The sequence below is a fragment of the Asterias amurensis genome, chromosome 21, assembly GCF_032118995.1.
Source record: "Asterias amurensis chromosome 21, ASM3211899v1".
In the NCBI taxonomy this organism is placed as follows: Eukaryota; Metazoa; Echinodermata; class Asteroidea; order Forcipulatida; family Asteriidae; genus Asterias; species Asterias amurensis.
The window spans coordinates 13,834,866-13,861,410 of NC_092668.1; the positions used below are offsets into that span (position 1 = coordinate 13,834,866).

The following is a 26,545-nucleotide window of genomic DNA, read 5'->3' on the forward strand; positions in this document are numbered from 1 at the left end:
TTAATATAAGCAAGATATCTTATGGTTCTTATTTATTAATCTAACGAGTGTCAAGTTTTTGATAACAATTTGTGAAATCCCAATTTTGTTTTGTCCGTTACCAAGCTCTACAAAAATGCTGAATGAAGTGGAATAAATAATGAGCTTAACTATTGATAACAGCCCCCCCCTTTCATTAGGCCCCACCCTTATAAGCATTTACAAATCTCAACTCGAGGCCGAAAGTCCCACACACCAAAAAGCGTTTTCACTTCACCCTCCTCAAGCGAGGGAGCTGTTTTGTTGCAATGCCCTCTTGGTGCGTTTTAGCACATGCTAACAACCATTATTGGTAATTTAAGGTTTGCATTTTTTTTGCCCTCAACTTTTTCAGCCATGTGCTGACAACAGACCTTGCTCCGTGTTATAAACAATTTACATTTATGCTTCACTTTTAACCCATATTTTAAAACTAGAGTATTCATCTAAGTGCTGTACATAACAAATAACTTTTGTTTTTCGTTCCAGGAAAAAGCAACAAAAGAAAAAAAAGAAAATGACTTTTTACTCAATATGTACATTTCCTCTGTTAACAGTTGCCATCAAAAACCAAATGCAATCCTCCAAAATCATGATTTATAAAATTCTGAAACTGTTTTGTCTACTAGAGGGCATATCAGATAATTCACTCTAGATGTTTGCTTCCAGAAAAGAAAAAATTAAATTCAAAATAAGTAAAACACTTTACAATAAAAAAAAAAAAAAAATTAAGAAACTTATCAAAAAGATGTGTCACTACATTTTGGGCGAAAAATTTACCGCAACAAGTGCCACCTGCGAATTACATCAGACCTGATAAAATACTTCACAGAGACAACAAAAGTGTTGCCTCTGTGCTCCCATGTCATGCCTTGGTGCCCTTGAATTGCGATTGAAGAAATTAACATTTTCCTCATAGGGTGCCCTTTAACAAGGAGAAAAAGCCTTGATGCCCGTGCCCTTTCACAAACAAAGCATACAGGCTCGTTACATCCTACACTAACGACAGATAATACGGGTAAAAACAACATTTGGATAAATCCTACTTTTTATTTCTAGTCGCTGTCAAATTTGATGGAGTTGACATTCTGCGAAATCTGCCCCCCGCGGTAGCTTCCTCTCTTCTTTTTTGTTTTCTCGTGGCGGAACGCTTTCCCTCGCACAACCCTGAGATCTTTGTTGGCTTTGTCGCCCCATGATCCGTACGAGCCTTTCTGTTGAAGAATCAAGATGAAAATTATGTTTAACAATGACATCAATTTGTACCTTGTAGATTGCAAATGGGTTTTATAAAACAGCATCGTGTTGTGGTGTTTCTGAACAGCCAAGTGTGGGTTTGAGTCCTGGTCTCGACACTTGTGTCCTCGAGCAAGACCAGGGCTGTATGCTTCGTTTTTGAAAGGGCAAGGGCACCAAGGCATTTTGGTAAAGGGCACCCTATGATGAAATTGCAAATTTGTACTGGAGCATTTCAAGGGCACCAAGGCAATGACCAGGGGAAACGGAGGCAATCGCCTTTGTTGCCTCCGTGAAGTATACTTTAACCGCTTTGCCCTTTGGATGGGACGTTAAGCCGTAGGTCCTGTGTGTTATGTTATGCACGTAAAAGAACCTAGTTATACTTATTGCTAAGAGAAGGGGTTTTGCCCCAGCATTGGCTGCTGAATGCGCCACAGCTCATGGTAAACAAAACAAGGCGTTACATAAAAATAAGTCTCTTACTTCATAATACTGTCTGGAAATATGGTCAGTGATTGAAGACGCTCGTAGAAGGCTCTTTGTAAAATAGTTGTTATTGTTTAAATTTGTATTACCTTTGCATCAAAGGAGTTATCTTGAAGTCTTGGGTCGATCACATGATCCTCTTCTTTTACCCTCCTGAAGGGGGCGGGCCTGTTCTGCGCGAAAGAAAGAAAATACAAAAATAAATAATTATGAAAAAATGAAGAAAATAAATGCCTCCAACCAACAATCTGGAATTTTAACGTTAACCCTTCAGAGACCTGAGAGGCCAAAAGCAGCTTGAAACTTAAACACCCATAGCGGCCGCAAACAGCCACAAGTTTTTACCTACTTCCATTCACGCAGAGAAGTCAAAGTAAAGGTCATGTCTAGGTTTAAAAAACTGTCCAATGTTGTATTCGGCAGAAAGCAGATATAGACACTTGCACAGTAAGCGGAAAATTGTGATTGTAAGTAGAAAATGTTTACTGTAAGCAGAGCCATGAAATTGGGTACAAGAATCTGTGAAGTTGCTTCTAAAAGAATAAACATTTGTTTGACTTACTACTCGTGGTACAGTTGCAGGGGTTTGTTTCATCTTTGGTTGAGATGGAGTGACTGGGGAAGGATTCGGGAGAGTCTTGTTGGCCGGTTTACTGTCTTCATCGTCGCTACTGTCATCACTTGAAGATGATGATGATGATGAAGCTGACTTGGACTTCTTCTGTTGATGTAAAACAGGAACACCATTAATATCACACTGTATGAATATCATTTGCATATCTGAAAGTTGACACTTGAACTTTTTAAAATAATTTAGGCCTGGAATTTCATCTTTGAGAGGGCAAGGCCATTTTCATTTTGCAACAGCATTCCCAGTCACAAATCTTTAAGTCTATGGGAAACTTTTGAAACATTATGTGACAGAGGATTTAAAGTAAGTGAAAAGTGCTTTTGGGGGTTGGTTTAGCTGAGGTAGACTTAGCTCTGGTAGGTTTCTTTGCTTTATCAACTTTGGACTCCGAACTTGAATCTTCTATTAACTCGATGAATCTTTTTTGCGGCTGTTTTTTTTTAAGTCTGTGCTGCTTTTGCTACTTGGGTTGATTTAGAGTTTTTTAATTAAGTGAAAAGTAAAAGTTGCTTCTAACTGACCTTTGTTAAAACTTTCTTCATCCCCACTTTCTCTCCGTCGCTGTCGGAGCTTGACTCATCTGAGCTGCTGTCGCTGTCTTTACCATTTGTCTTCGCAATCTTACCATTCAGGCCTTTTGTGGGGGTCTGCGCGGGTGTTATCTTTCTTGTCTTGACTGTTTTCTTTGCCTCCGCTTCACTCTCGGACGAGCTGGAATCGTCAGAGCTTGAGGACTCTGCTTTGGTCTTAGAAGTTTTAGGGGTCTGCTTTTTAGGGGCAGGTTTCTTCTCCGCATCACTTTCATCGCTTGAGTCATCCGAGCTACTGTCGCTGCTGGAGCTTTCCGCTTTCACTGGTTTCTTGGTTTTGGAGTTTTGAGTAGGTTTAACGACAGCAGGCTTTTTCTTAGTTTCAGCTTCACTCTCCGAGCTGGAATCTTCTGAGCTGGATGAATCTTTCTTGGCCTTTGCCGATTTTGATTGCGAGGTAGCTTTTGTGACTGTTTTCGCAGTGGGGGCTTTGGTCTTTTTGTTGTCATCGTCAGAGCTTGAGCTATCGCTGTCATCTTCGGAACTCGAGCTGGCGTCTTTCTTAGTGGGTTTAGCTGCTGGAACTTTCTTCTGCGTTGTTTTCTTTACAGGCTGCGAGGGTTTCTTAGCATCTTCAGCAGAATCGGATTCCGAACTCGAATCGTCTGAACTTGAATCTTTCTTTGCAGCTTTTTGTTTTGAAGGGAGTGCTTTTGGTGTTGATTTGGCTGGGGTTGGTTTCTTTGTTTTCTCATCCTCTGATTCGGAGCTGGAATCTTCTGAACTTGAATCGTCTGAACTTGATGAGTCTTTCTTTGTGGTTTTTTTCGGAGTGGGTGTTTTTGAAGCTGGTTTAGCTGGGGTCGACTTTGCTGGAGTAGGTTTCTTTACTTTTTCATCTTCAGACTCCGAGCTAGAACTGTCCGAGCTTGAATCTTCTGAGCTTGAATCTTTCTTTGTGGCTTGTTTTGGTTTCGGAGTGGGCGTTTTTGAGGCTGGGGTTGACTTTGCTGGAGTTGGTTTCTTTGCTTTTTCATCTTCAGACTCTGAGCTTGAATCATCTGAGCTTGAATCTTTTTTGGGGGCTTGTTTTGCTCTCGGAGTGGGTGTTTTGGAGGCTGGTTTAGCTGGGGTTGACTTCGCTGGAGTTGGTTTCTTTGCCTTATCGTCTTCAGACTCTGAGCTTGAATCTTCCGAGCTTGAATCTTTCTTTGCGGCTTGTTTTGCTTTCGGAGTGGGTGTTTTGGAGGCTGGTTTAGCTGGGGTTGACTTCGCTGGAGTAGGTTTCTTTGCCTCATCGTCTTCAGACTCCGAGCTTGAATCATCTGAGCTTGAATCTTCAGAGCTTGAATCTTTCTTTGTGGCTTGTTTTGGTTTCTGAACGGATGCTTTGGGGGTTGGTTTAGCTGGGGTAGACTTAGCTGGGGCAGGTTTTTTTGCTTTCTCATCTTCGGAATCTGAGCTAGAATCATCTGAGCTTGAATCGTCCGAGCTTGAATCTTTTTTTGCGGCTTGTTTTTTAGTCTGAGCTTTAGGGGCTGGTTTTGCTACTGGGGTAGATTTAGCTGAGGCATTTTTTTTTGCTTTCTCATCTTCGGAATCTGAGCTAGAATCATCCGAGCTTGAATCGTCCGAGCTTGAATCTTTTTTTGCGGCTTGTTTTTTAGTCTGAGCTTTAGGGGCTGGTTTTGCTACTGGGGTAGATTTAGCTGAGGCAGTTTTTTTTGCTTTCTCATCTTCGGAATCTGAGCTAGAATCATCTGAGCTTGAATCGTCCGAGCTTGAATCTTTTTTTGCAGCTTGTTTTTTAGTCTGAGCTTTAGGGGCTGGTTTTGCTACTGGGGTAGATTTAGCTGAGGCAGGTTTTTTGGTTTTCTCATCTTCAGAATCTGAGCTGGAATCATCTGAACTGGAGGATGCCTCTTTCACTTTGGCTGCCGGAGATTTGGCTGCTGGCTTCATCGTCGCTTTGACAGGCGGTTTCTTTGTGGTTGTGTTTTCTTCATCATCACTAGAGTCTTCAGAGCTTGAAGAGGAATCGGCCGTTTTCTTCGCAGGTACTTTCTTTGCTGGCTGCGGAGTTTTCTTCACTTGTTTTGTTACAACTGGCTTCTTGGATGATTCATCGTCGCTGTCGGAATCTGAACTAGAGTCTGAACTGGAGGACTCCTCTTTACTAATCTGTTTCTTTGCTGGTGTTTTTGGTTTTGCAACCACCATCGGCTTTTTTGCTGCGACTTCCGCCTCACTCTCTGAACTCGAACCATCAGAACTTGATGAATCGGCTTTGGGTTTACCCTTCACTGGAGTCTTTTGGGGTTTTGGTTTAGGTGTGACTGGCTTCTTAGTTTCCGCTTCACTTTCAGAGTCAGAGTCGGAACTTGAAACAGAATCAGAGCTTGGGGGAGATTTTGCTAGGGGTGTTTTGGCGGGTGTTTTGGGGGCTGGGTTCTTGGCCGTCTTCTCTTCTTCAGAGTCTGAGCTGGAATCGTCCTCAGAGCTAGAGACCTGTTTCTTAAGCTTTTTGGCTGGTGGACCTTTGGGCGACTTTGCTGGTGTTTTAGTGGTCTTGGCCGGTGTGTTTTTCGACGGAGTCTTCTTTGTCGGTGTGACCTTTGTCGGTGTGGTCTTCTGTTTCTTGGTGGCTGATTCCTCTAAGGATTCGCTGGATTTGGCTTTGCGCTTGCCTCCTTTTGTCGGAGAGACCAAGTCATACGTTTTCAGAATTTGCATCAAGTTAGCATCTTCATTTTTCGGTGCATTAATGGGCTGTTGAAAGAGCAAGAAAAAACTCACATTATTCTCAAATGAAAACAATCTAAACAGTAAATGTTTCCAAACCAATCTCCAGTCCAACAAGGAATCAGTTGCAATAATGTAACTCTGATTGTCGAAAAAGGATAAAGGGTGATGATTATTTGCAACTAACCACCCTGTGACTGTAATGTAAAGTCAAGTCTACAAAATTTTAGGGAAAAGTTTCCGTATGGCGCCAACACTTTTTCATTCGATATGAAATAAAATAGTATCTAATTTACCTCAATGAGATATCCCTTTTTGTAAAAATGAGTGGAAAAGTGGTGGCGCCATACGGAAAGTTATCCAATTTAAGTGATTGACCAATTATTAAAGTTGAGAAAACATCAACACATTCCAACTAACAAACATGTAAACAACAAACCAAATAAACACACACTTCAACAAACAACAATTAAACAACAAACAACAACTACACAACAAAACATTCAAATTCATTTTTCCACAAAAAAAAAATAAACAACAGTTTTACGAAATCAAATTGTTCAAATGACCTGATGACAGTTGCATAAATCTTCATTCAATTTTCCATTGCACATTTTTAATACAATGATTTAAATTCAAATCAAAGACAATGAGTCATGACATGTTAATTGAGTGAAAAATATTAATTAAATTTAATAATTTGTAAATTGAATTTTTAATACAATTTGTATATCGTCTGTTTATAATAAATTATGTTTGTAAATCAATTCAAAGTTCAATCATTATAAATCATAAGTATCACAAACAATTAGTACAAGCTGTAAATTACGAACAAAATAACACATGAAATGAGACGTCTTTTCATATAAAGCAACATTGTTGTCATTGATAAAACAGTAGGAATACAACAAAATAATTTATGATCAGTTTGTCCGGAAACTGGGCAAACCGACGCGTCGCCAAATACTTACCGATCCAGTCTCCTGCTGAAGCGCTTTAGCCGTTTTCTTCAACTTATTCTCCGTCAGAAACCCGTAAATATACGAGAACAACCGACTGGGAACCGTAGTACTCATTCTGGACAATTGCTTTTCTTTGACTTACAAAGTTGCTCAAAAAAGTTCGTGTACAAGTCCTGAACACACGTGGTTTTCCAAAGACCAAGAAAAATTAAAGCACAACGTGCGCTTGCGGCATGTGTGGAGTCGATTGTTGAAACGTTGAAATCCGACTAATCACAAATTGCAACGATAAAGAATCGATTTTGGAAACTACTCGAAGCTCCTCCCACAAAATCAACACGTAACCTTTTTCTTCTCAAACCATGGAGCAATCAATATCAATCAATGCCATCTATGTAGACGTTTTTTTAGCCTTCTCGAGAAAAACTCTGCTAGGGTTGAAACTTCATGCCATTATGATTTTTTTTATACACTTAGGTGATCCTTTTTGTTGGTAAGTTGTTAGCAACAGCTTATTCTATTTTCTAGAGAGAAAAAAAAAATGATGCCACACTTTTTAAAAGAGTTTGGTTCGGTCATTTTTCTATTTTCGCTGACAAACTTTTCTGCATGTTTGTATTTTATTAATTCTGCAAGAATGCAAGAAAATCCCATATTAGCCCAAGCCCAACACGTACCATGCTTTGTTGTTTAATTCGTGTTAAAATTGTGGTTTCAGTCAATATTTTTCAACAAATGAGTTTTTATTTGATGTTCTCAAACGAACTAAACTCCCACCCCATACAGGAACTGAACCCCGCCCGCCCTACGAGAGTTTGCCCTTGCAACAGAGGAAGTAGTATCGATTCTCATATTCGAATAAAACAAAAGAATCGTCTCCGACTATTTTTGTTATGCAGAGGTCATGTGCAGAGGTCAAGCAGAAAATGATGTCGCAATCTAGAGTAAATAGCGCCCTCTCTTGAACAATAATGCAGCATGAGTTTTTTTTCTGGAGATATCGGGGGGGGGGGCGTAAGGGGTATTGCGCAATCATTTGCTAGCGCGTTTTGGGTACACTCCATTTTAAAAATAGGTGATGACAATATTAAACAAGAACAGATAACATGACTACCGCTGAAATGCTCTCTTTAACAGCACTGAAAACATAACAGTACTTATTGTAAGAGCATTTTCAATTGTCAAACTGGTTAGTTTTACATAAAATGCTTAAACATTTTACCGAAATTTTCCGTTTGCTTATTGCAGCGGCCAACGTTTATGAATGGATCCAGGCAGGAGTTTTGTTACAAAACGTCACCCCTAAAATGGCTATAAACATCGACATAATGTGAAAAAAAATTATCGTTCATCCTCTGATTTCTTTTACTGAATGTTATGATTAGGGATAGATCTTTCATTTCTGAAAGTTTAAACAAAATTCCTCCGTACATCCTCTGGATATTTAACGTTTTTTGAGAGGTATTTTTGAGAAAATGGTTTCTGCCTATACTTTGTTTCCACGCAAACGACCGTCTGTTGACGGACGGGAACATTCGCCACAGGTAATGTAGTCTTGGTTCCAAGACCATTGGTGTTGCGCGGTCACACACAACCAACGTTCCGATTATGCACGGCAAAAACTGTACACGCTTGTAATGGACGAACGCTAGCGGGCGCTCTGTTTCTCTGATTTAGATCTACAGCTACGTCTAGATCAGCGCGTCTACCAGTGTTGAAGAATAGCAGACGCGCGCGATCTAGCCGTAGCTGTAGCCGAAGTCGCCGTTTCGGACACGGCCTCACCATGTCTAGAGTCTGTGTGAGATCTAAATCAGAGAAACAGAGCGCCCGCTAGCATTCGTTCATTACAAGCGTGTACAGTTTTTGCCGTGCAAAATCGGAACGTTGGTTGTGTGTGACCTCGCAACACCAATGGTCTTGGAACCAAGACTACCTCAACCCTCGAGAAAGACTCTGCCGTACGGTCTAAAAGTCCGGCAACTTACTATTTTTTTGCGCTTACAAGTTAGTTGTGCTTAGTTGTGCACTGATGGAAACTTTTACACCATGCATCGATTTTTACTCTAACAATTTATTTAAAGACACTGGACACTATTGGTAATTGTCAAAGACCAGTGTTCTCACTTGGTGTATCTCAACATAATATGCATAAAAAAAAATACCTGTGAAAATTTGAGCTCGATTGGTCGTCGGAGTTGCGAGATAACTGTGAAAGAAAAAACACCCTAGTCACACAGAGATGTGTGCTTTGATCCTTGATTTCGAGACCTCAAATACAAAATCTAATTTTGAGGTCTCTTAAAGGGAAGGTACACGTTTGGTAATTTCTCAAAACAAATTATTAACTTAAAAACTGACTTGGTAATCGAGCATTGGTGGAGAGCTGTTGATAGTGTAAAACAGTGTGGGAAACGACTTCCTCTGAAATAACATAGTTTTTGAGAACGCTGAAAGCACAAAAATTCGTAACTTCGCAACTTCGATGACCGATTGAGCCCAAATTTTTACAGGCTTGTTATTGTATGCTATATGATGGGATACACCAAGTGAGAACACGGGTCTTTGACAATTTACCAAACGTGTACAGGGGTGGATTTCACAAAGGTAGTAACTTAGGACTAGTCCTAGGCAATGCTAAGAGATAGGACCAGTCCTAAGTTAGGATGAGTTACTGGTCCTAACTTAGGACTGGTCCTATCTCTTAGCATTGCCTTGGACTAGCCCTAAGTACTAGACTAGGACTGCCTTTGTGAAATCCACCCCAGTGCCTTTAATCAAATTCGTGGAAAGTTAATTCTTTCTTGAAAACTACGTTACTTCTGAGGGAGCTGTTTCTCACATTGTGTTATACTATCAGCCTCTCCCCATAACTCATTTAACCAAGAAAGGTTTTATGCTAATAATTATTTTGAGAATTACCAAAAGTGTTCATTGCCTTTAATTTCAGCACTTACAACGACTTCTTAATTTTGTCCCCCACTCACAGGTTACAAACAGGTACAATTATTATATTTCATTCATGTCTATATTTGTTCATTTACTTTTTCGATGACTTTTGACGAGTTGTGCTCATCTTGATTAAACAGAGTATGCTTGAAATGTTTCAGGTCATTAACACATGAATCTCAACACCGCGGTGCAAGGCGTGTCATTCCACAAGGGGCCATGACGCATCTCCACACAAGACCCTTTTACCGCCATTTTTCTCTTGGCTCATATACGCCAGTTGGGAGTGGTCTGCCAAGGCGTGACAAACTCTGACAGTATACTGTTCAGCTTCATCAAAGGTCTTAGCATCCGTCACAAGAAGGCAGCAATGATCACCAAAACCTGTCTATGGACTGATGCAGAACATGCATGGATATACGACCAGGAAATGCGTCTGAAGGAGAGCTGAAACAGTGAAGTTTGCCGCCATTTTGAGCGCCGAGTGATAGCGTCTGAACACGGCAGGACGTGTCTAACTCAGCAAGTGGTAAGCTGTTGTAAGCCGTACCCCGCCTGTCTATATACTCAAGACAGTCATAAGGAAAGGAGTGTGAAAGGAACATGTTGCCTTGGATCGGTCGAGTTGGTCTTTGAAAAGCGTGTGTAACAGTTTGTTATAAAATGCAAAATGGTTTGGAAAGATGTTTTTAAAGTAGAATACAATGATCCACACACATTTGCGTGGTTTTTCCATTACTTGACGAACTAACACGGTCGGCCATTTATGGAAGCAAAATATTTTGACTCCCAAAAATGGCCGACCGTGTTTGTCGACAAGTTATAAAAGGAAAACCACGCAATGAGTGGTTACTTAGAGTGATACTTGTGTGGATCATTATGTTCTACTTTAAAAATATATTTCTAATCATATGTATTTTATAAAAAACGCTTACAAACGCTTTTCAAAGACCAAATCGACTGATCAAAGTCAACGTGTTCCTTTAACTAAAATCATACATTGGTAAAGCCTTGTTCACACAGTTTGATTTTTTTAAACGGTAAATAAAAAGACATACTTTGCCACGCAATGAATTATAGCTTCATCAGGAGTGTCCATAAAAAAAAACCTTACATCTATCTTCCCTACCAAGAAATTAAAAGTCTTAGTATTTATTTATAACATAAACCAACATAATATTCATAAGGTCGTTGTTTAATGGGCAATTTGAAACGGATTTCTGTTTCGACATCAAGATGACAATGCGGGCAAATTCTTTGGATAACTTTCCATATGGCGCCACCACTTTTTCACTCATTTTTACAAAAAGGGACATCATTGAGGTAAATTAGATACTATATCATTTCATATCAAATTAATAAGTGGTGGCGCCTTTCGGAAACTTTCCCAATTCTTTGGCTTGACTCTAACCCAATAAACCTCCATATAGTTCAATAAGTAGCTTGGGTGAAGAGCATCTGACTTGGGCCAAAGAATGGCGATATTATAATTAACACAACGTAAATGTAACTCAAACTCAAATTTGGTTTGAAGATAGTCCTGAGCTTAGTCTTTTGGCCAGAATTAGTTCTATAGCCATTATACAATCTATTGTACCAGTTAGAGTTAAACACTTAACGTTTCACATTCCTTTGGCTATATAGATGGCACAGTACCTTTTAAGCATGAGAAATACCGATGTTTTGTGGCCAAGCCCTTGTGTTTGATCACAGAGAATGTACAGCATTGTTATCACTCCATTTCAACCAGTAACTTAGCATATATGTACAAAGGAAAACGACTAAATTCGTCCCGGAATAAATCGGGTGTACGTATGGCCAACCGATGACGCGGTAAACTTGTAGAGATTGGGCATGACCTTAATAAATCTGTGATCTTTTATTGAACAGCTCTGTGCACAAAAATCCCTTTTGGGAGGCTGTTGAGCACAGTTCTGATTCCCACTTACTTGTTTTTTTTTCAAGAACTATTGTCCAAGCCGCCCTAAAACTTTTACAATTCGGATGCAGGGATGTGCCAGGTAGAGTCTCTAGCATGTTTAATTTCAGAGTCATTTGAAGAGTTCGGCTCAGATTTATTTTTAAAACCATTCAACAAAAAAATTGTCGGCTTTTTGTGTAAAGCCCATGTATACAACTTTGAGGTGGTGCAGGTCTAATATCTGGCTGCTGGCCCCGCTTAGAAAAATTTCATATCATTAAAATTAGTACAAGAAGAAATACCTTGAAAATGGCTATATCCGATAAGTAATTACCAAAGAAAGTGTCCACTGCCTTTAAATGGGCGTGACACGCGAGCTGGCACCTGTGCTTATTCAGGTTTTGCACGTGACACAACCTGAATGAGACATAGATATATAATTAAATGTAAAATTAACTACGGGTTTGTTTCGGAGCACAGCCGCCTACTTGTAATTTTCGGTATCAAGAAGTCTGGAAGCTGCCATAAAACTTTGAAATCTGAATTGGGGGACATGCCAGAATGACGCAGGTACAAACTGCGTCTCTCTATCGTTTTTAGTTCCAGAATAGTTCAAAAGTATAGCTGAAAGTTTTTATAAGTCCGGGCTTTTTTTCAACGCATATATTTGTTTTCTCCAATAATCACCACATGCCGTGTATATCATGCATTAAATATCCACAATTTACGGTGTGTGTCGGGTCTACTCTCTGGCCTCTAGCTTCATTTCGAAAATCCCCATAGCAGTAATTTTTGTACGAGAGGAAAGCCCTTGAAATTGTCCATCCAATGGTGCTAAACGTGTTTAGATTGAGCAATGATTTTGGGTCAAATAGACCCGTTGTACTTTTGATTTTCTCTGTGCACAAAAATTCCGTAGGGAGGCTTGTTGAGTTCGTTTCGGAGCACAGCCGCCTACTTTTAATTTTCGGTATCAAGAAGTCTGCAAGCCGCTCTAAAACTTTGAAATCTGAATTGGGGGACATGCCAGAATGACGCAGGTACAAACTGCGTCTCTCTATCGTTTTTAGTTCCAGAATAATTCAAAAGTATAGCTGAAAGTTTTTATAAGTCCGGGCTTTTTTTCAACGCATATATTTGTTTTCTCCAATAATCACCACATGCCGTGTATATCATGCATTAAATATCCACAATTTATGGTGTGTGTCGGGTCTACTCCCTGGCCTCTAGCTTCATTTTGAAAATCCCCATAGCAGTAATTTTTGTACGAGAGGAAAGCCCTTGAAATTGTCCATCCAATGGTGCTAAACTTGTTTAGATTGAGCAATGATTTTGGGTCAAATTGACCCGTTGTACTTTTGATTTTCTCTGTGCACAAAAATTCCGTAGGGAGGCTTGTTGAGTTCGTTTCGGAGCACAGCCGCCTACTTTTAATTTTCGGTATCAAGAAGTCTGGAAGCCGCTCTAAAACTTTGAAATCTGAATTGGGGGACATGCCAGAATGACGCAGGTACAAACTGCGTCTCTCTATCGTTTTTAGTTGCAGAATAGTTCAAAAGTATAGCTGAAAGTTTTTATAAGTCCGGGCTTTTTTTCAACGCATATATTTGTTTTCTCCAATAATCACCACATGCCGTGTATATCATGCATTAAATATCCACAATTTATGGTGTGTGTCGGGTCTACTCCCTGGCCTCTAGCTTCACTTTGAAAATCCCCATAGCAGTAATTTTTGTACGAGAGGAAAGCCCTTGAAATTGTCCATCCAATGGTGCTAAACTTGTTTAGATTGAGCAATGATTTTGGGTCAAATTGACCCGTTGTACTTTTGATTTTCTGTGTGCACAAAAATTCCGTAGGGAGGCTTGTTGAGTTTGTTTCGGAGCACAGCCGCCTACTTTTAATTTTCGGTATCAAGAAGTCTGGAAGCCGCTCTAAAACTTTGAAATCTGAATTGGGGGACATGCCAGAATGACGCAGGTACAAACTGCGTCTCTCTATCGTTTTTAGTTCCAGAATAATTCAAAGGTATAGCTGAAAGTTTTTATAAGTCCGGGCTTTTTTTCAACGCATATATTTGTGTATGGTTGTGTAGTTTCCCGTTGACTTGTGTATGGTTGTGTAGTTTCCCGTTGACTTGTGTATGGTTGTGTAGTTTCCCATCGACTTGTGTATGGTTGTGTAGTTTCCCATTGACTTGTGTATGGTTGTGTAGTTTCCTATTGAATTGTGTATGGTTGTGTAGTTCCCCATTGACTTGTGTATGGTTGTGTAGTTTCCCTTTGACTTGTGTATGGTTGTGTAGTTTCCCATTGACTTTTGTATGGTTGTGTAGTTTCCCATTGACTTGTATATGGTTGTGTAGTTTCCCATTGACTTGTGTATGGTTGTGTAGTTTCCTATTGACTTGTGTATGGTTGTGTAGTTTCCTATTGACTTGTGTATGGTTGTGTAGTTTCCCATTGACTTGTGTATGGTTGTGTAGTTTCCTATTGACTTGTGTATGGTTGTGTAGTTTCCTATTGACTTGTCTATGGTTGTGTAGTTTCCCATTGACTTGTGTATGGTTGTGTAGTTTCCCATTGACTTGTGTATGGTTGTGTAGTTCCCCATTGACTTGTGTATGGTTGTGTAGTTTCCCTATGACTTGTGTATGGTTGTGTAGTTTCCCATTGACTTGTGTACGGTTGTGTAGTTCCCCATTGACTTGTGTATGGTTGTGTAGTTTCCCTATGACTTGTGTATGGTTGTGTAGTTTCCCATTGACTTGTGTACGGTTGTGTAGTTCCCCATTGACTTGTGTATGGTTGTGTATAGTTTCCCATTGACATGTGTATGGTTGTGTAGTTTCCCATTGACTTGTATATGGTTGTGTAGTTTCCCATTGACTTGTGTATGGTTGTGTAGTTTCCCATTGACTTGTGTATGGTTGTGTAGTTTCCCATTGACTTGTGTATGGTTGTGTAGTTTCCCCTTTGACTTGTGTATGGTTGTGTAGTTTCCCATTGACTTGTGTATGGTTGTGTAGTTCCCATCAAGTTGTGTACGGTTGTGTAATTTCCCATTAACTTGAAATTGTCCATCCAATGGTGCTAAACTTGTTTAGATTGAGCAATGATTTTGGGTCAAATTGACCCGTTGTACTTTTGATTTTCTCTGTACACAAAAACTCCGTAGGGAGGCTTGTTGAGTTCGTTTCGGAGCACAGCCGCCTACTTTTAATTTTCGGTATCAAGAAGTCTGGAAGCCGCTCTAAAACTTTGAAATCTGAATTGGGGGACATGCCAGAATGACGCAGGTAAAAACTGCGTCTCTCTATCGTTTTTAGTTCCAGAATAATTCAAAAGTATAGCTGAAAGTTTTTATAAGTCCGGGCTTTTTTTCAACGCATATATTTGTTTTCTCCAATAATCACCACATGCCGTGTATATCATGCATTAAATATCCACAATTTACGGTGTGTGTCGGGTCTACTCTCTGACCTCTAGCTTCACTTTGAAAATCCCCATAGCAGTAATTTTTGTACGAGAGGAAAGCCCTTGAAATTGTCCATCCAATGGTGCTACACTTGTTTAGATTGAGCAATGATTTTGGGTCAAAATGACCCGTTGTACTTTTGATTTTCTCTGTGCACAAAAATTCCGTAGGGAGGCTTGTTGAGTTCGTTTCGGAGCACAGCCGCCTACTTTTAATTTTCGGTATCAAGAAGTCTGGAAGCCGCTCTAAAACTTTGAAATCTGAATTGGGGGACATGCCAGAATGACGCAGGTACAAACTGCGTCTCTCTATCGTTTTTAGTTCCAGAATAATTCAAAAGTATAGCTGAAAGTTTTTATAAGTCCGGGCTTTTTTTCAACGCATATATTTGTTTTCTCCAATAATCACCACATGCCGTGTATATCATGCATTAAATATCCACAATTTACGGTGTGTGTCGGGTCTACTCTCTGACCTCTAGCTTCACTTTGAAAATCCCCATAGCAGTAATTTTTGTACGAGAGGAAAGCCCTTGAAATTGTCCATCCAATGGTGCTACACTTGTTTAGATTGAGCAATGATTTCGGGTCAAATTGACCCGTTGTACTTTTGATTTTCTCTGTGCACAAAAATTCCGTAGGGAGGCTTGTTGAGTTCGTTTCGGAGCACAGCCGCCTACTTTTAATTTTCGGTATCAAGAAGTCTGGAAGCCGCTCTAAAACTTTGAAATCTGAATTGGGGGACATGCCAGAATGACGCAGGTACAAACTGCGTCTCTCTATCGTTTTTAGTTCCAGAATAATTCAAAAGTATAGCTGAAAGTTTTTATAAGTCCGGGCTTTTTTTCAACGCATATATTTGTTTTCTCCAATAATCACCACATGCCGTGTATATCATGCATTAAATATCCACAATTTACGGTGTGTGTCGGGTCTACTCCCTGGCCTCTAGCTTCATTTTGAAAATCCCCATAGCAGTAATTTTTGTACGAGAGGAAAGCCCTTGAAATTGTCCATCCAATGGTGCTAAACCTGTTTAGATTGAGCAATGATTTCGGGTCAAATTGACCCGTTGTACTTTTGATTTTCTCTGTGCACAAAAATTCCGTAGGGAGGCTTGTTGAGTTCGTTTCGGAGCACAGCCGCCTACTTTTAATTTTCGGTATCAAGAAGTCTGGAAGCCGCTCTAAAACTTTGAAATCTGAATTGGGGGACATGCCAGAATGACGCAGGTACAAACTGCGTCTCTCTATCGTTTTTAGTTCCAGAATAATTCAAAAGTATAGCTGAAAGTTTTTATAAGTCCGGGCTTTTTTTCAACGAACATATTTGTTTTCTCCAATAATCACCACATGCCGTGTATATCATGCATTAAATATCCACAATTTACGGTGTGTGTCGGGTCTACTCTCTGGCCTCTAGCTTCACTTTGAAAATTCCCATAGCAGTAATTTTTGTACGAGAGGAAAGCCCTTGAAATTGTCCATCCAATGGTGCTAAACTTGTTTAGATTGAGCAATGATTTCGGGTCAAATTGACCCGTTGTACTTTTGATTTTCTCTGTGCACAAAAATTCCGTAGGGAGGCTTGTTGAGTTCGTTTCGGAGCACAGCTGCCTACTTTTAATTTTCGGTATCAAGAAGTCTGGAAGCCGCTCTAAAACTTTGAAATCTGAATTGGGGGACATGCCAGAATGACGCAGGTACAAACTGCGTCTCTCTATCGTTTTTAGTTCCAGAATAATTCAAAAGTATAGCTGAAAGTTTTTATAAGTCCGGGCTTTTTTTCAACGCATATATTTGTTTTCTCCAATAATCACCACATGCCGTGTATATCATGCATTAAATATCCACAATTTACGGTGTGTGTCGGGTCTACTCTCTGGCCTCTAGCTTCACGTTGAAAATTCCCATAGCAGTAATTTTTGTACGAGAGGAAAGCCCTTGAAATTGTCCATCCAATGGTGCTAAACTTGTTTAGATTGAGCAATGATTTTGGGTCAAATTGACCCGTTGTACTTTTGATTTTCTCTGTGCACGAAAATTCCGTAGGGAGGCTTGTTGAGTTCGTTTCGGAGCACAGCTGCCTACTTTTAATTTTCGGTATCAAGAAGTCTGGAAGCCGCTCTAAAACTTTGAAATCTGAATTGGGGGACATGCCAGAATGACGCAGGTACAAACTGCGTCTCTCTATCGTTTTTAGTTCCAGAATAATTCAAAAGTATAGCTGAAAGTTTTTATAAGTCCGGGCTTTTTTTCAACGCATATATTTGTTTTCTCCAATAATCACCACATGCCGTGTATATCATGCATTAAATATCCACAATTTACGGTGTGTGTCGGGTCTACTCTCTGGCCTCTAGCTTCACTTTGAAAATTCCCATAGCAGTAATTTTTGTACGAGAGGAAAGCCCTTGAAATTGTCCATCCAATGGTGCTAAACTTGTTTAGATTGAGCAATGATTTTGGGTCAAATTGACCCGTTGTACTTTTGATTTTCTCTGTGCACAAAAATTCCATAGGGAGGCTTGTTGAGTTCGTTTCGGAGCACAGCCGCCTACTTTTACTTTTCGGTATCAAAAAGTCTGGAAGTCGCTCTAAAACTTTGAAATCTGAATTGGGGGACATGCCAGAATGACGCAGGTACAAACTGCGTCTCTCTATCGTTTTTAGTTCCAGAATAATTCAAAAGTATAGCTGAAAGTTTTTATAAGTCCGGGCTTTTTTTCAACGCATATATTTGTTTTCTCCAATAATCACCACATGCCGTGTATATCATGCACTAAATATCCACAATTTACGGTGTGTGTCGGGTCTACTCTCTGGCCTCTAGCTTCACTTTGAAAATTCCCATAGCAGTAATTTTTTACGAGAGGAAAGCCCTTGAAATTGTCCATCCAATGGTGCTAATCTTGTTTAGATTGAGCAATGATTTTGGGACAAATTGACCCGTTGTACTTTTGATTTTCTCTGTGCACAAAAATTCCGTAGGGAGGCTTGTTGAGTTCGTTTCGGAGCACAGCCGCCTACTTTTAATTTTCGGTATCAAGAAGTCTGGAAGCCGCTCTAAAACTTTGAAATCTGAATTGGGGGACATGCCAGAATGACGCAGGTACAAACTGCGTCTCTCTATCGTTTTTAGTTCCAGAATAATTCAAAAGTATAGCTGAAAGTTTTTATAAGTCCGGGCTTTTTTTCAACGCATATATTTGTTTTCTCCAATAATCACCACATGCCGTGTATATCATGCATTAAATATCCACAATTTACGGTGTGTGTCGGGTCTACTCTCTGGCCTCTAGCTTCACGTTGAAAATTCCCATAGCAGTAATTTTTGTACGAGAGGAAAGCCCTTGAAATTGTCCATCCAATGGTGCTAAACTTGTTTAGATTGAGCAATGATTTTGGGTCAAATTGACCCGTTGTACTTTTGATTTTCTCTGTGCACGAAAATTCCGTAGGGAGGCTTGTTGAGTTCGTTTCGGAGCACAGCTGCCTACTTTTAATTTTCGGTATCAAGAAGTCTGGAAGCCGCTCTAAAACTTTGAAATCTGAATTGGGGGACATGCCAGAATGACGCAGGTACAAACTGCGTCTCTCTATCGTTTTTAGTTCCAGAATAATTCAAAAGTATAGCTGAAAGTTTTTATAAGTCCGGGCTTTTTTTCAACGCATATATTTGTTTTCTCCAATAATCACCACATGCCGTGTATATCATGCATTAAATATCCACAATTTACGGTGTGTGTCGGGTCTACTCTCTGGCCTCTAGCTTCACTTTGAAAATTCCCATAGCAGTAATTTTTGTACGAGAGGAAAGCCCTTGAAATTGTCCATCCAATGGTGCTAAACTTGTTTAGATTGAGCAATGATTTTGGGTCAAATTGACCCGTTGTACTTTTGATTTTCTCTGTACACAAAAACTCCGTAGGGAGGCTTGTTGAGTTCGTTTCGGAGCACAGCCGCCTACTTTTAATTTTCGGTATCAAGAAGTCTGGAAGCCGCTCTAAAACTTTGAAATCTGAATTGGGGGACATGCCAGAATGACGCAGGTAAAAACTGCGTCTCTCTATCGTTTTTAGTTCCAGAATAATTCAAAAGTATAGCTGAAAGTTTTTATAAGTCCGGGCTTTTTTTCAACGCATATATTTGTTTTCTCCAATAATCACCACATGCCGTGTATATCATGCATTAAATATCCACAATTTACGGTGTGTGTCGGGTCTACTCTCTGACCTCTAGCTTCACTTTGAAAATCCCCATAGCAGTAATTTTTGTACGAGAGGAAAGCCCTTGAAATTGTCCATCCAATGGTGCTACACTTGTTTAGATTGAGCAATGATTTTGGGTCAAAATGACCCGTTGTACTTTTGATTTTCTCTGTGCACAAAAATTCCGTAGGGAGGCTTGTTGAGTTCGTTTCGGAGCACAGCCGCCTACTTTTAATTTTCGGTATCAAGAAGTCTGGAAGCCGCTCTAAAACTTTGAAATCTGAATTGGGGGACATGCCAGAATGACGCAGGTACAAACTGCGTCTCTCTATCGTTTTTAGTTCCAGAATAATTCAAAAGTATAGCTGAAAGTTTTTATAAGTTCGGGCTTTTTTTCAACGCATATATTTGTTTTCTCCAATAATCACCACATGCTGTGTATATTATGCATTAAATATCCACAATTTACGGTGTGTGTCGGGTCTACTCCCTGGCCTCTAGCTTCATTTTGAAAATCCCCATAGCAGTATTTTTTGTACGAGAGGAAAGCCCTTGAACTTGTCCATCCAATGGTGCTAAACCTGTTTAGATTGAGCAATGATTTCGGGTCAAATTGACCCGTTGTACTTTTGATTTTCTCTGTGCACAAAAATTCCGTAGGGAGGCTTGTTGAGTTCGTTTCGGAGCACAGCCGCCTACTTTTAATTTTCGGTATCAAGAAGTCTGGAAGTCGCTCTAAAACTTTGAAATCTGAATTGGGGGACATGCCAGAATGACGCAGGTACAAACTGCGTCTCTCTATCGTTTTTAGTTCCAGAATAATTCAAAAGTATAGCTGAAAGTTTTTATAAGTCCGGGCTTTTTTTCAACGCATATATTTGTTTTCTCCAATAATCACCACATGCCGTGTATATCATGCATTAAATATCCACAATTTACGGTGTGTGTCGGGTCTACTCTCTGGCCTCTAGCTTCACTTTGAAAATTCCCATAGCAGTAATTTTTGTACGAGAGGAAAGCCCTTGAAATTGTCCATCCAATTGTGCTAAACTTGTTTAGATTGAGCAATGATTTTGTGTCAAATTGACCCGTTGTACTTTTGATTTTCTCTGTGCACAAAAATTCCGTAGGGAGGCTTGTTGAGTTCGTTTCGGAGCACAGCCGCCTACTTTTAATTTTCGGTATCAAAAAGTCTGGAAGTCGCTCTAAAACTTTGAAATCTGAATTGGGGGACATGCCAGAATGACGCAGGTACAAACTGCGTCTCTCTATCGTTTTTAGTTCCAGAATAATTCAAAAGTATAGCTGAAAGTTTTTATAAGTCCGGGCTTTTTTTCAACGCATATATTTGTTTTCTCCAATAATCACCACATGCCGTGTATATCATGCATTAAATATCCACAATTTACGGTGTGTGTCGGGTCTACTCTCTGGCCTCTAGCTTCACTTTGAAAATTCCCATAGCAGTAATTTTTGTACGAGAGGAAAGCCCTTGAACTTGTCCATCCAATGGTGCTAAACTTGTTTAGATTGAGCAATGATTTTGGGTCAAATTGACCCGTTGTACTTTTGATTTTCTCTGTGCACAAAAATTCCGTAGGGAGGCTTGTTGAGTTCGTTTCGGAGCACAGCCGCCTACTTTTAATTTTCGGTATCAAAAAGTCTGGAAGTCGCTCTAAAACTTTGAAATCTGAATTGGGGGACATGCCAGAATGACGCAGGTACAAACTGCGTCTCTCTATCGTTTTTAGTTCCAGAATAATTCAAAAGTATAGCTGAAAGTTTTTATAAGTCCGGGCTTTTTTTCAACGCATATATTTGTTTTCTCCAATAATCACCACATGCCGTGTATATCATGCATTAAATATCCACAATTTACGGTGTGTGTCGGGTCTACTCTCTGGCCTCTAGCTTCACTTTGAAAATTCCCATAGCAGTAATTTTTGTACGAGAGGAAAGCCCTTGAAATTGTCCATCCAATGGTGCTAAACTTGTTTAGATTGAGCAATGATTTTGGGTCAAATTGACCCGTTGTACTTTTGATTTTCTCTGTGCACAAAAATTCCGTAGGGAGGCTTGTTGAGTTCGTTTCGGAGCACAGCCGCCTACTTTTAATTTTCGGTATCAAAAAGTCTGGAAGTCGCTCTAAAACTTTGAAATCTGAATTGGGGGACATGCCAGAATGACGCAGGTACAAACTGCGTCTCTCTATCGTTTTTAGTTCCAGAATAATTCAAAAGTATAGCTGAAAGTTTTTATAAGTCCGGGCTTTTTTTCAACGCATATATTTGTTTTCTCCAATAATCACCACATGCCGTGTATATCATGCATTAAATATCCACAATTTACGGTGTGTGTCGGGTCTACTCTCTGGCCTCTAGCTTCACTTTGAAAATTCCCATAGCAGTAATTTTTTGTACGAGAGGAAAGCCCTTGAAATTGTCCATCCAATGGTGCTAAACTTGTTTAGATTGAGCAATGATTTCGGGTCAAATTGACCCGTTGTACTTTTGATTTTCTCTGTGCACAAAAATTCCGTAGGGAGGCTTGTTGAGTTCGTTTCGGAGCACAGCCGCCTACTTTTAATTTTCGGTATCAAAAAGTATGGAAGTCGCTCTAAAACTTTGAAATCTGAATTGGGGGACATGCCAGAATGACGCAGGTACAAACTGCGTCTCTCTATCGTTTTTAGTTCCAGAATAATTCAAAAGTATAGCTGAAAGTTTTTATAAGTCCGGGCTTTTTTTCAACGCATATATTTGTTTTCTCCAATAATCACCACATGCCGTGTATATCATGCATTAAATATCCACAATTTATGGTGTGTGTCGGGTCTACTCTCTGGCCTCTAGCTTCATTTTGAAAATCCCCATAGCAGTAATTTTTGTACGAGAGGAAAGCCCTTGAAATTGTCCATCCAATGAGGCTAAACTTGTTTAGATTGAGCAATGATTTTGGGTCAAATTGAGCCGTTGTACTTTTGATTTTCTCTGTGCACAAAAATTCCGTAGGGAGGCTTGTTGAGTTCGTTTCGGAGCACAGCCGCCTACTTTTAATTTTCGGTATCAAGAAGTCTGGAAGCCGCTCTAAAACTTTGAAATCTGAATTGGGGGACATACCAGAATGACGCAGGTACAAACTGCGTCTCTCTATCGTTTTTAGTTCCAGAATAATTCAAAAGTATAGCTGAAAGTTTTTATAAGTCCGGGCTTTTTTTCAACGCATATATTTGTTTTCTCCAATAATCACCACATGCCGTGTATATCATGCATTAAATATCCACAATTTACGGTGTGTGTCGGGTCTACTCTCTGGCCTCTAGCTTCACTTTGAAAATTCCCATAGCAGTAATTTTGTATGAGAGGAAAGCCCTTGAACTTGTCCATCCAATGGTGCTAAACTTGTTTAGATTGAGCAATGATTTTGTGTCAAATTGACCCGTTGTACTTTTGATTTTCTCTGTGCACAAAAATTCCGTAGGGAGGCTTGTTGAGTTCGTTTCGGAGCACAGCCGCCTACTTTTAATTTTCGGTATCAAGAAGTCTGGAAGCCGCTCTAAAACTTTGAAATCTGAATTGGGGGACATGCCAGAATGACGCAGGTACAAACTGCGTCTCTCTATCGTTTTTAGTTCCAGAATAATTCAAAGGTATAGCTGAAAGTTTTTATAAGTCCGGGCTTTTTTTCAACGCATATATTTGTGTATGGTTGTGTAGTTTCCCGTTGACTTGTGTATGGTTGTGTAGTTTCCCGTTGACTTGTGTATGGTTGTGTAGTTTCCCATCGACTTGTGTATGGTTGTGTAGTTTCCCATTGACTTGTGTATGGTTGTGTAGTTTCCTATTGAATTGTGTATGGTTGTGTAGTTCCCCATTGACTTGTGTATGGTTGTGTAGTTTCCCTTTGACTTGTGTATGGTTGTGTAGTTTCCCATTGACTTTTGTATGGTTGTGTAGTTTCCCATTGACTTGTATATGGTTGTGTAGTTTCCCATTGATTTGTGTATGGTTGTGTAGTTTCCCATTGCATTGTGTATGGTTGTGTAGTTTCCTATTGACTTGTGTATGGTTGTGTAGTTTCCTATTGACTTGTGTATGGTTGTGTAGTTTCCCAATGACTTGTGTATGGTTGTGTAGTTTCCTATTGACTTGTGTATGGTTGTGTAGTTTCCTATTGACTTGTCTATGGTTGTGTAGTTTCCCATTGACTTGTGTATGGTTGTGTAGTTTCCCATTGACTTGTGTATGGTTGTGTAGTTCCCCATTGACTTGTGTATGGTTGTGTAGTTTCCCTATGACTTGTGTATGGTTGTGTAGTTTCCCATTGACTTGTGTACGGTTGTGTAGTTCCCCATTGACTTGTGTATGGTTGTGTAGTTTCCCATTGACTTGTGTATGGTTGTGTATAGTTTCCAATTGACATGTGTATGGTTGTGTAGTTTCCCATTGACTTGTATATGGTTGTGTAGTTTCCCATTGACTTGTGTATGGTTGTGTAGTTTCCCATTGACTTGTGTATGGTTGTGTAGTTTCCCATTGACTTGTGTATGGTTGTGTAGTTTCCTATTGACTTGTGTATGGCTGTGTAGTTTCCCATTGACTTGTGTATGGTTGTGTAGTTTCCCATTGCATTGTGTATGGTTGTGTAGTTTCCCATTGACTTGTGTATGGTTGTGTAGTTTCCCATTGACTTGTGTATGGTTGTGTAGTTTCCCATTGACTTGTGTATGGTTGTGTAGTTTCCCCTTTGACTTGTGTATGGTTGTGTAGTTTCCCATTGACTTGTGTATGGTTGTGTAGTTCCCATCAAGTTGTGTACGGTTGTGTAATTTCCCATTAACTTGAAATTGTCCATCCAATGGTGCTAAACTTGTTTAGATTGAGCAATGATTTTGGGTCAAATTGACCCGTTGTACTTTTGATTTTCTCTGTACACAAAAACTCCGTAGGGAGGCTTGTTGAGTTCGTTTCGGAGCACAGCCGCCTACTTTTAATTTTCGGTATCAAGAAGTCTGGAAGCCGCTCTAAAACTTTGAAATCTGAATTGGGGGACATGCCAGAATGACGCAGGTAAAAACTGCGTCTCTCTATCGTTTTTAGTTCCAGAATAATTCAAAAGTATAGCTGAAAGTTTTTATAAGTCCGGGCTTTTTTTCAACGCATATATTTGTTTTCTCCAATAATCACCACATGCCGTGTATATCATGCATTAAATATCCACAATTTACGGTGTGTGTCGGGTCTACTCTCTGACCTCTAGCTTCACTTTGAAAATCCCCATAGCAGTAATTTTTGTACGAGAGGAAAGCCCTTGAAATTGTCCATCTAATGGTGCTACACTTGTTTAGATTGAGCAATGATTTTGGGTCAAAATGACCCGTTGTACTTTTGATTTTCTCTGTGCACAAAAATTCCGTATAGGGAGGCTTGTTGAGTTCGTTTCGGAGCACAGCCGCCTACTTTTAATTTTCGGTATCAAGAAGTCTGGAAGCCGCTCTAAAACTTTGAAATCTGAATTGGGGGACATGCCAGAATGACGCAGGTACAAACTGCGTCTCTCTATCGTTTTTAGTTCCAGAATAATTCAAAAGTATAGCTGAAAGTTTTTATAAGTCCGGGCTTTTTTTCAACGCATATATTTGTTTTCTCCAATAATCACCACATGCTGTGTATATTATGCATTAAATATCCACAATTTACGGTGTGTGTCTAGTCTACTCCCTGGCCTCTAGCTTCATTTTGAAAATCCCCATAGCAGTAATTTTTGTACGAGAGGAAAGCCCTTGAAATTGTCCATCCAATGGTGCTAAACCTGTTTAGATTGAGCAATGATTTCGGGTCAAATTGACCCGTTGTACTTTTGATTTTCTCTGTGCACAAAAATTCCGTAGGGAGGCTTGTTGAGTTCGTTTCGGAGCACAGCCGCCTACTTTTAATTTTCGGTATCAAGAAGTCTGGAAGCCGCTCTAAAACTTTGAAATCTGAATTGGGGGACATGCCAGAATGACGCAGGTACAAACTGCGTCTCTCTATCGTTTTTAGTTCCAGAATAATTCAAAAGTATAGCTGAAAGTTTTTATAAGTCCGGGCTTTTTTTCAACGCATATATTTGTTTTCTCCAATAATCACCACATGCCGTGTATATCATGCATTAAATATCCACAATTTACGGTGTGTGTCGGGTCTACTCTCTGGCCTCTAGCTTCACTTTGAAAATTCCCATAGCAGTAATTTTGGTACGAGAGGAAAGCCCTTGAAATTGTCCATCCAATGGTGCTAAACTTGTTTAGATTGAGCAATGATTTTGGGTCAAATTGACCCGTTGTACTTTTGATTTTCTCTGTGCACAAAAATTCCGTAGGGAGGCTTGTTGAGTTCGTTTCGGAGCACAGCCGCCTACTTTTAATTTTCGGTATCAAGAAGTCTGGAAGCCGCTCTAAAACTTTGAAATCTGAATTGGGGGACATGCCAGAATGACGCAGGTACAAACTGCGTCTCTCTATCGTTTTTAGTTCCAGAATAATTCAAAAGTATAGCTGAAAGTTTTTATAAGTCCGGGCTTTTTTTCAACGCATATATTTGTTTTCTCCAATAATCACCACATGCCGTGTATATCATGCATTAAATATCCACAATTTACGGTGTGTGTCGGGTCTACTCTCTGGCCTCTAGCTTCACTTTGAAAATTCCCATAGCAGTAATTTTTGTATGAGAGGAAAGCCCTTGAACTTGTCCATCCAATGGTGCTAAACTTGTTTAGATTGAGCAATGATTTTGTGTCAAATTGACCCGTTGTACTTTTGATTTTCTCTGTGCACAAAAATTCCGTAGGGAGGCTTGTTGAGTTCGTTTCGGAGCACAGCCGCCTACTTTTAATTTTCGGTATCAAGAAGTCTGGAAGCCGCTCTAAAACTTTGAAATCTGAATTGGGGGACATGCCAGAATGACGCAGGTACAAACTGCGTCTCTCTATCGTTTTTAGTTCCAGAATAATTCAAAGGTATAGCTGAAAGTTTTTATAAGTCCGGGCTTTTTTTCAACGCATATATTTGTGTATGGTTGTGTAGTTTCCCGTTGACTTGTGTATGGTTGTGTAGTTTCCCGTTGACTTGTGTATGGTTGTGTAGTTTCCCATCGACTTGTGTATGGTTGTGTAGTTTCCCATTGACTTGTGTATGGTTGTGTAGTTTCCTATTGAATTGTGTATGGTTGTGTAGTTCCCCATTGACTTGTGTATGGTTGTGTAGTTTCCCTTTGACTTGTGTATGGTTGTGTAGTTTCCCATTGACTTTTGTATGGTTGTGTAGTTTCCCATTGACTTGTATATGGTTGTGTAGTTTCCCATTGATTTGTGTATGGTTGTGTAGTTTCCCATTGCATTG

At 39.8% G+C, this 26,545-nt stretch overlaps 2 protein-coding genes across 3 annotated transcripts in view; one reads left to right on the forward strand and one right to left on the reverse strand.

Moving 5' to 3' along the window:
* LOC139953118 (uncharacterized) lies at positions 1-6,831 on the reverse strand. Its single transcript, XM_071952533.1, has 5 exons — positions 6,618-6,831; positions 2,896-5,673; positions 2,306-2,464; positions 1,833-1,916; positions 1-1,232 (listed from the first exon to the last, which is right to left on the reverse strand). Exons 1-5 carry the CDS (start codon positions 6,720-6,722, stop codon positions 1,074-1,076), a joined length of 3,285 nt encoding a protein of 1,094 aa, XP_071808634.1. The 5' UTR covers positions 6,723-6,831; the 3' UTR covers positions 1-1,073.
* Positions 6,832-9,949: 3,118 nt separating this feature from the next.
* Positions 9,950-26,545, forward strand: part of LOC139953111 (outer mitochondrial transmembrane helix translocase-like) — a 118,766-nt gene continuing 102,170 nt past the window's right edge. For both annotated transcript variants that reach the window (XM_071952523.1, XM_071952524.1), the window contains exon 1: positions 9,950-10,086. The gene's annotated coding sequence lies outside the window, so the exon portion shown is untranslated. The remainder of the gene's footprint in view (positions 10,087-26,545) is intronic.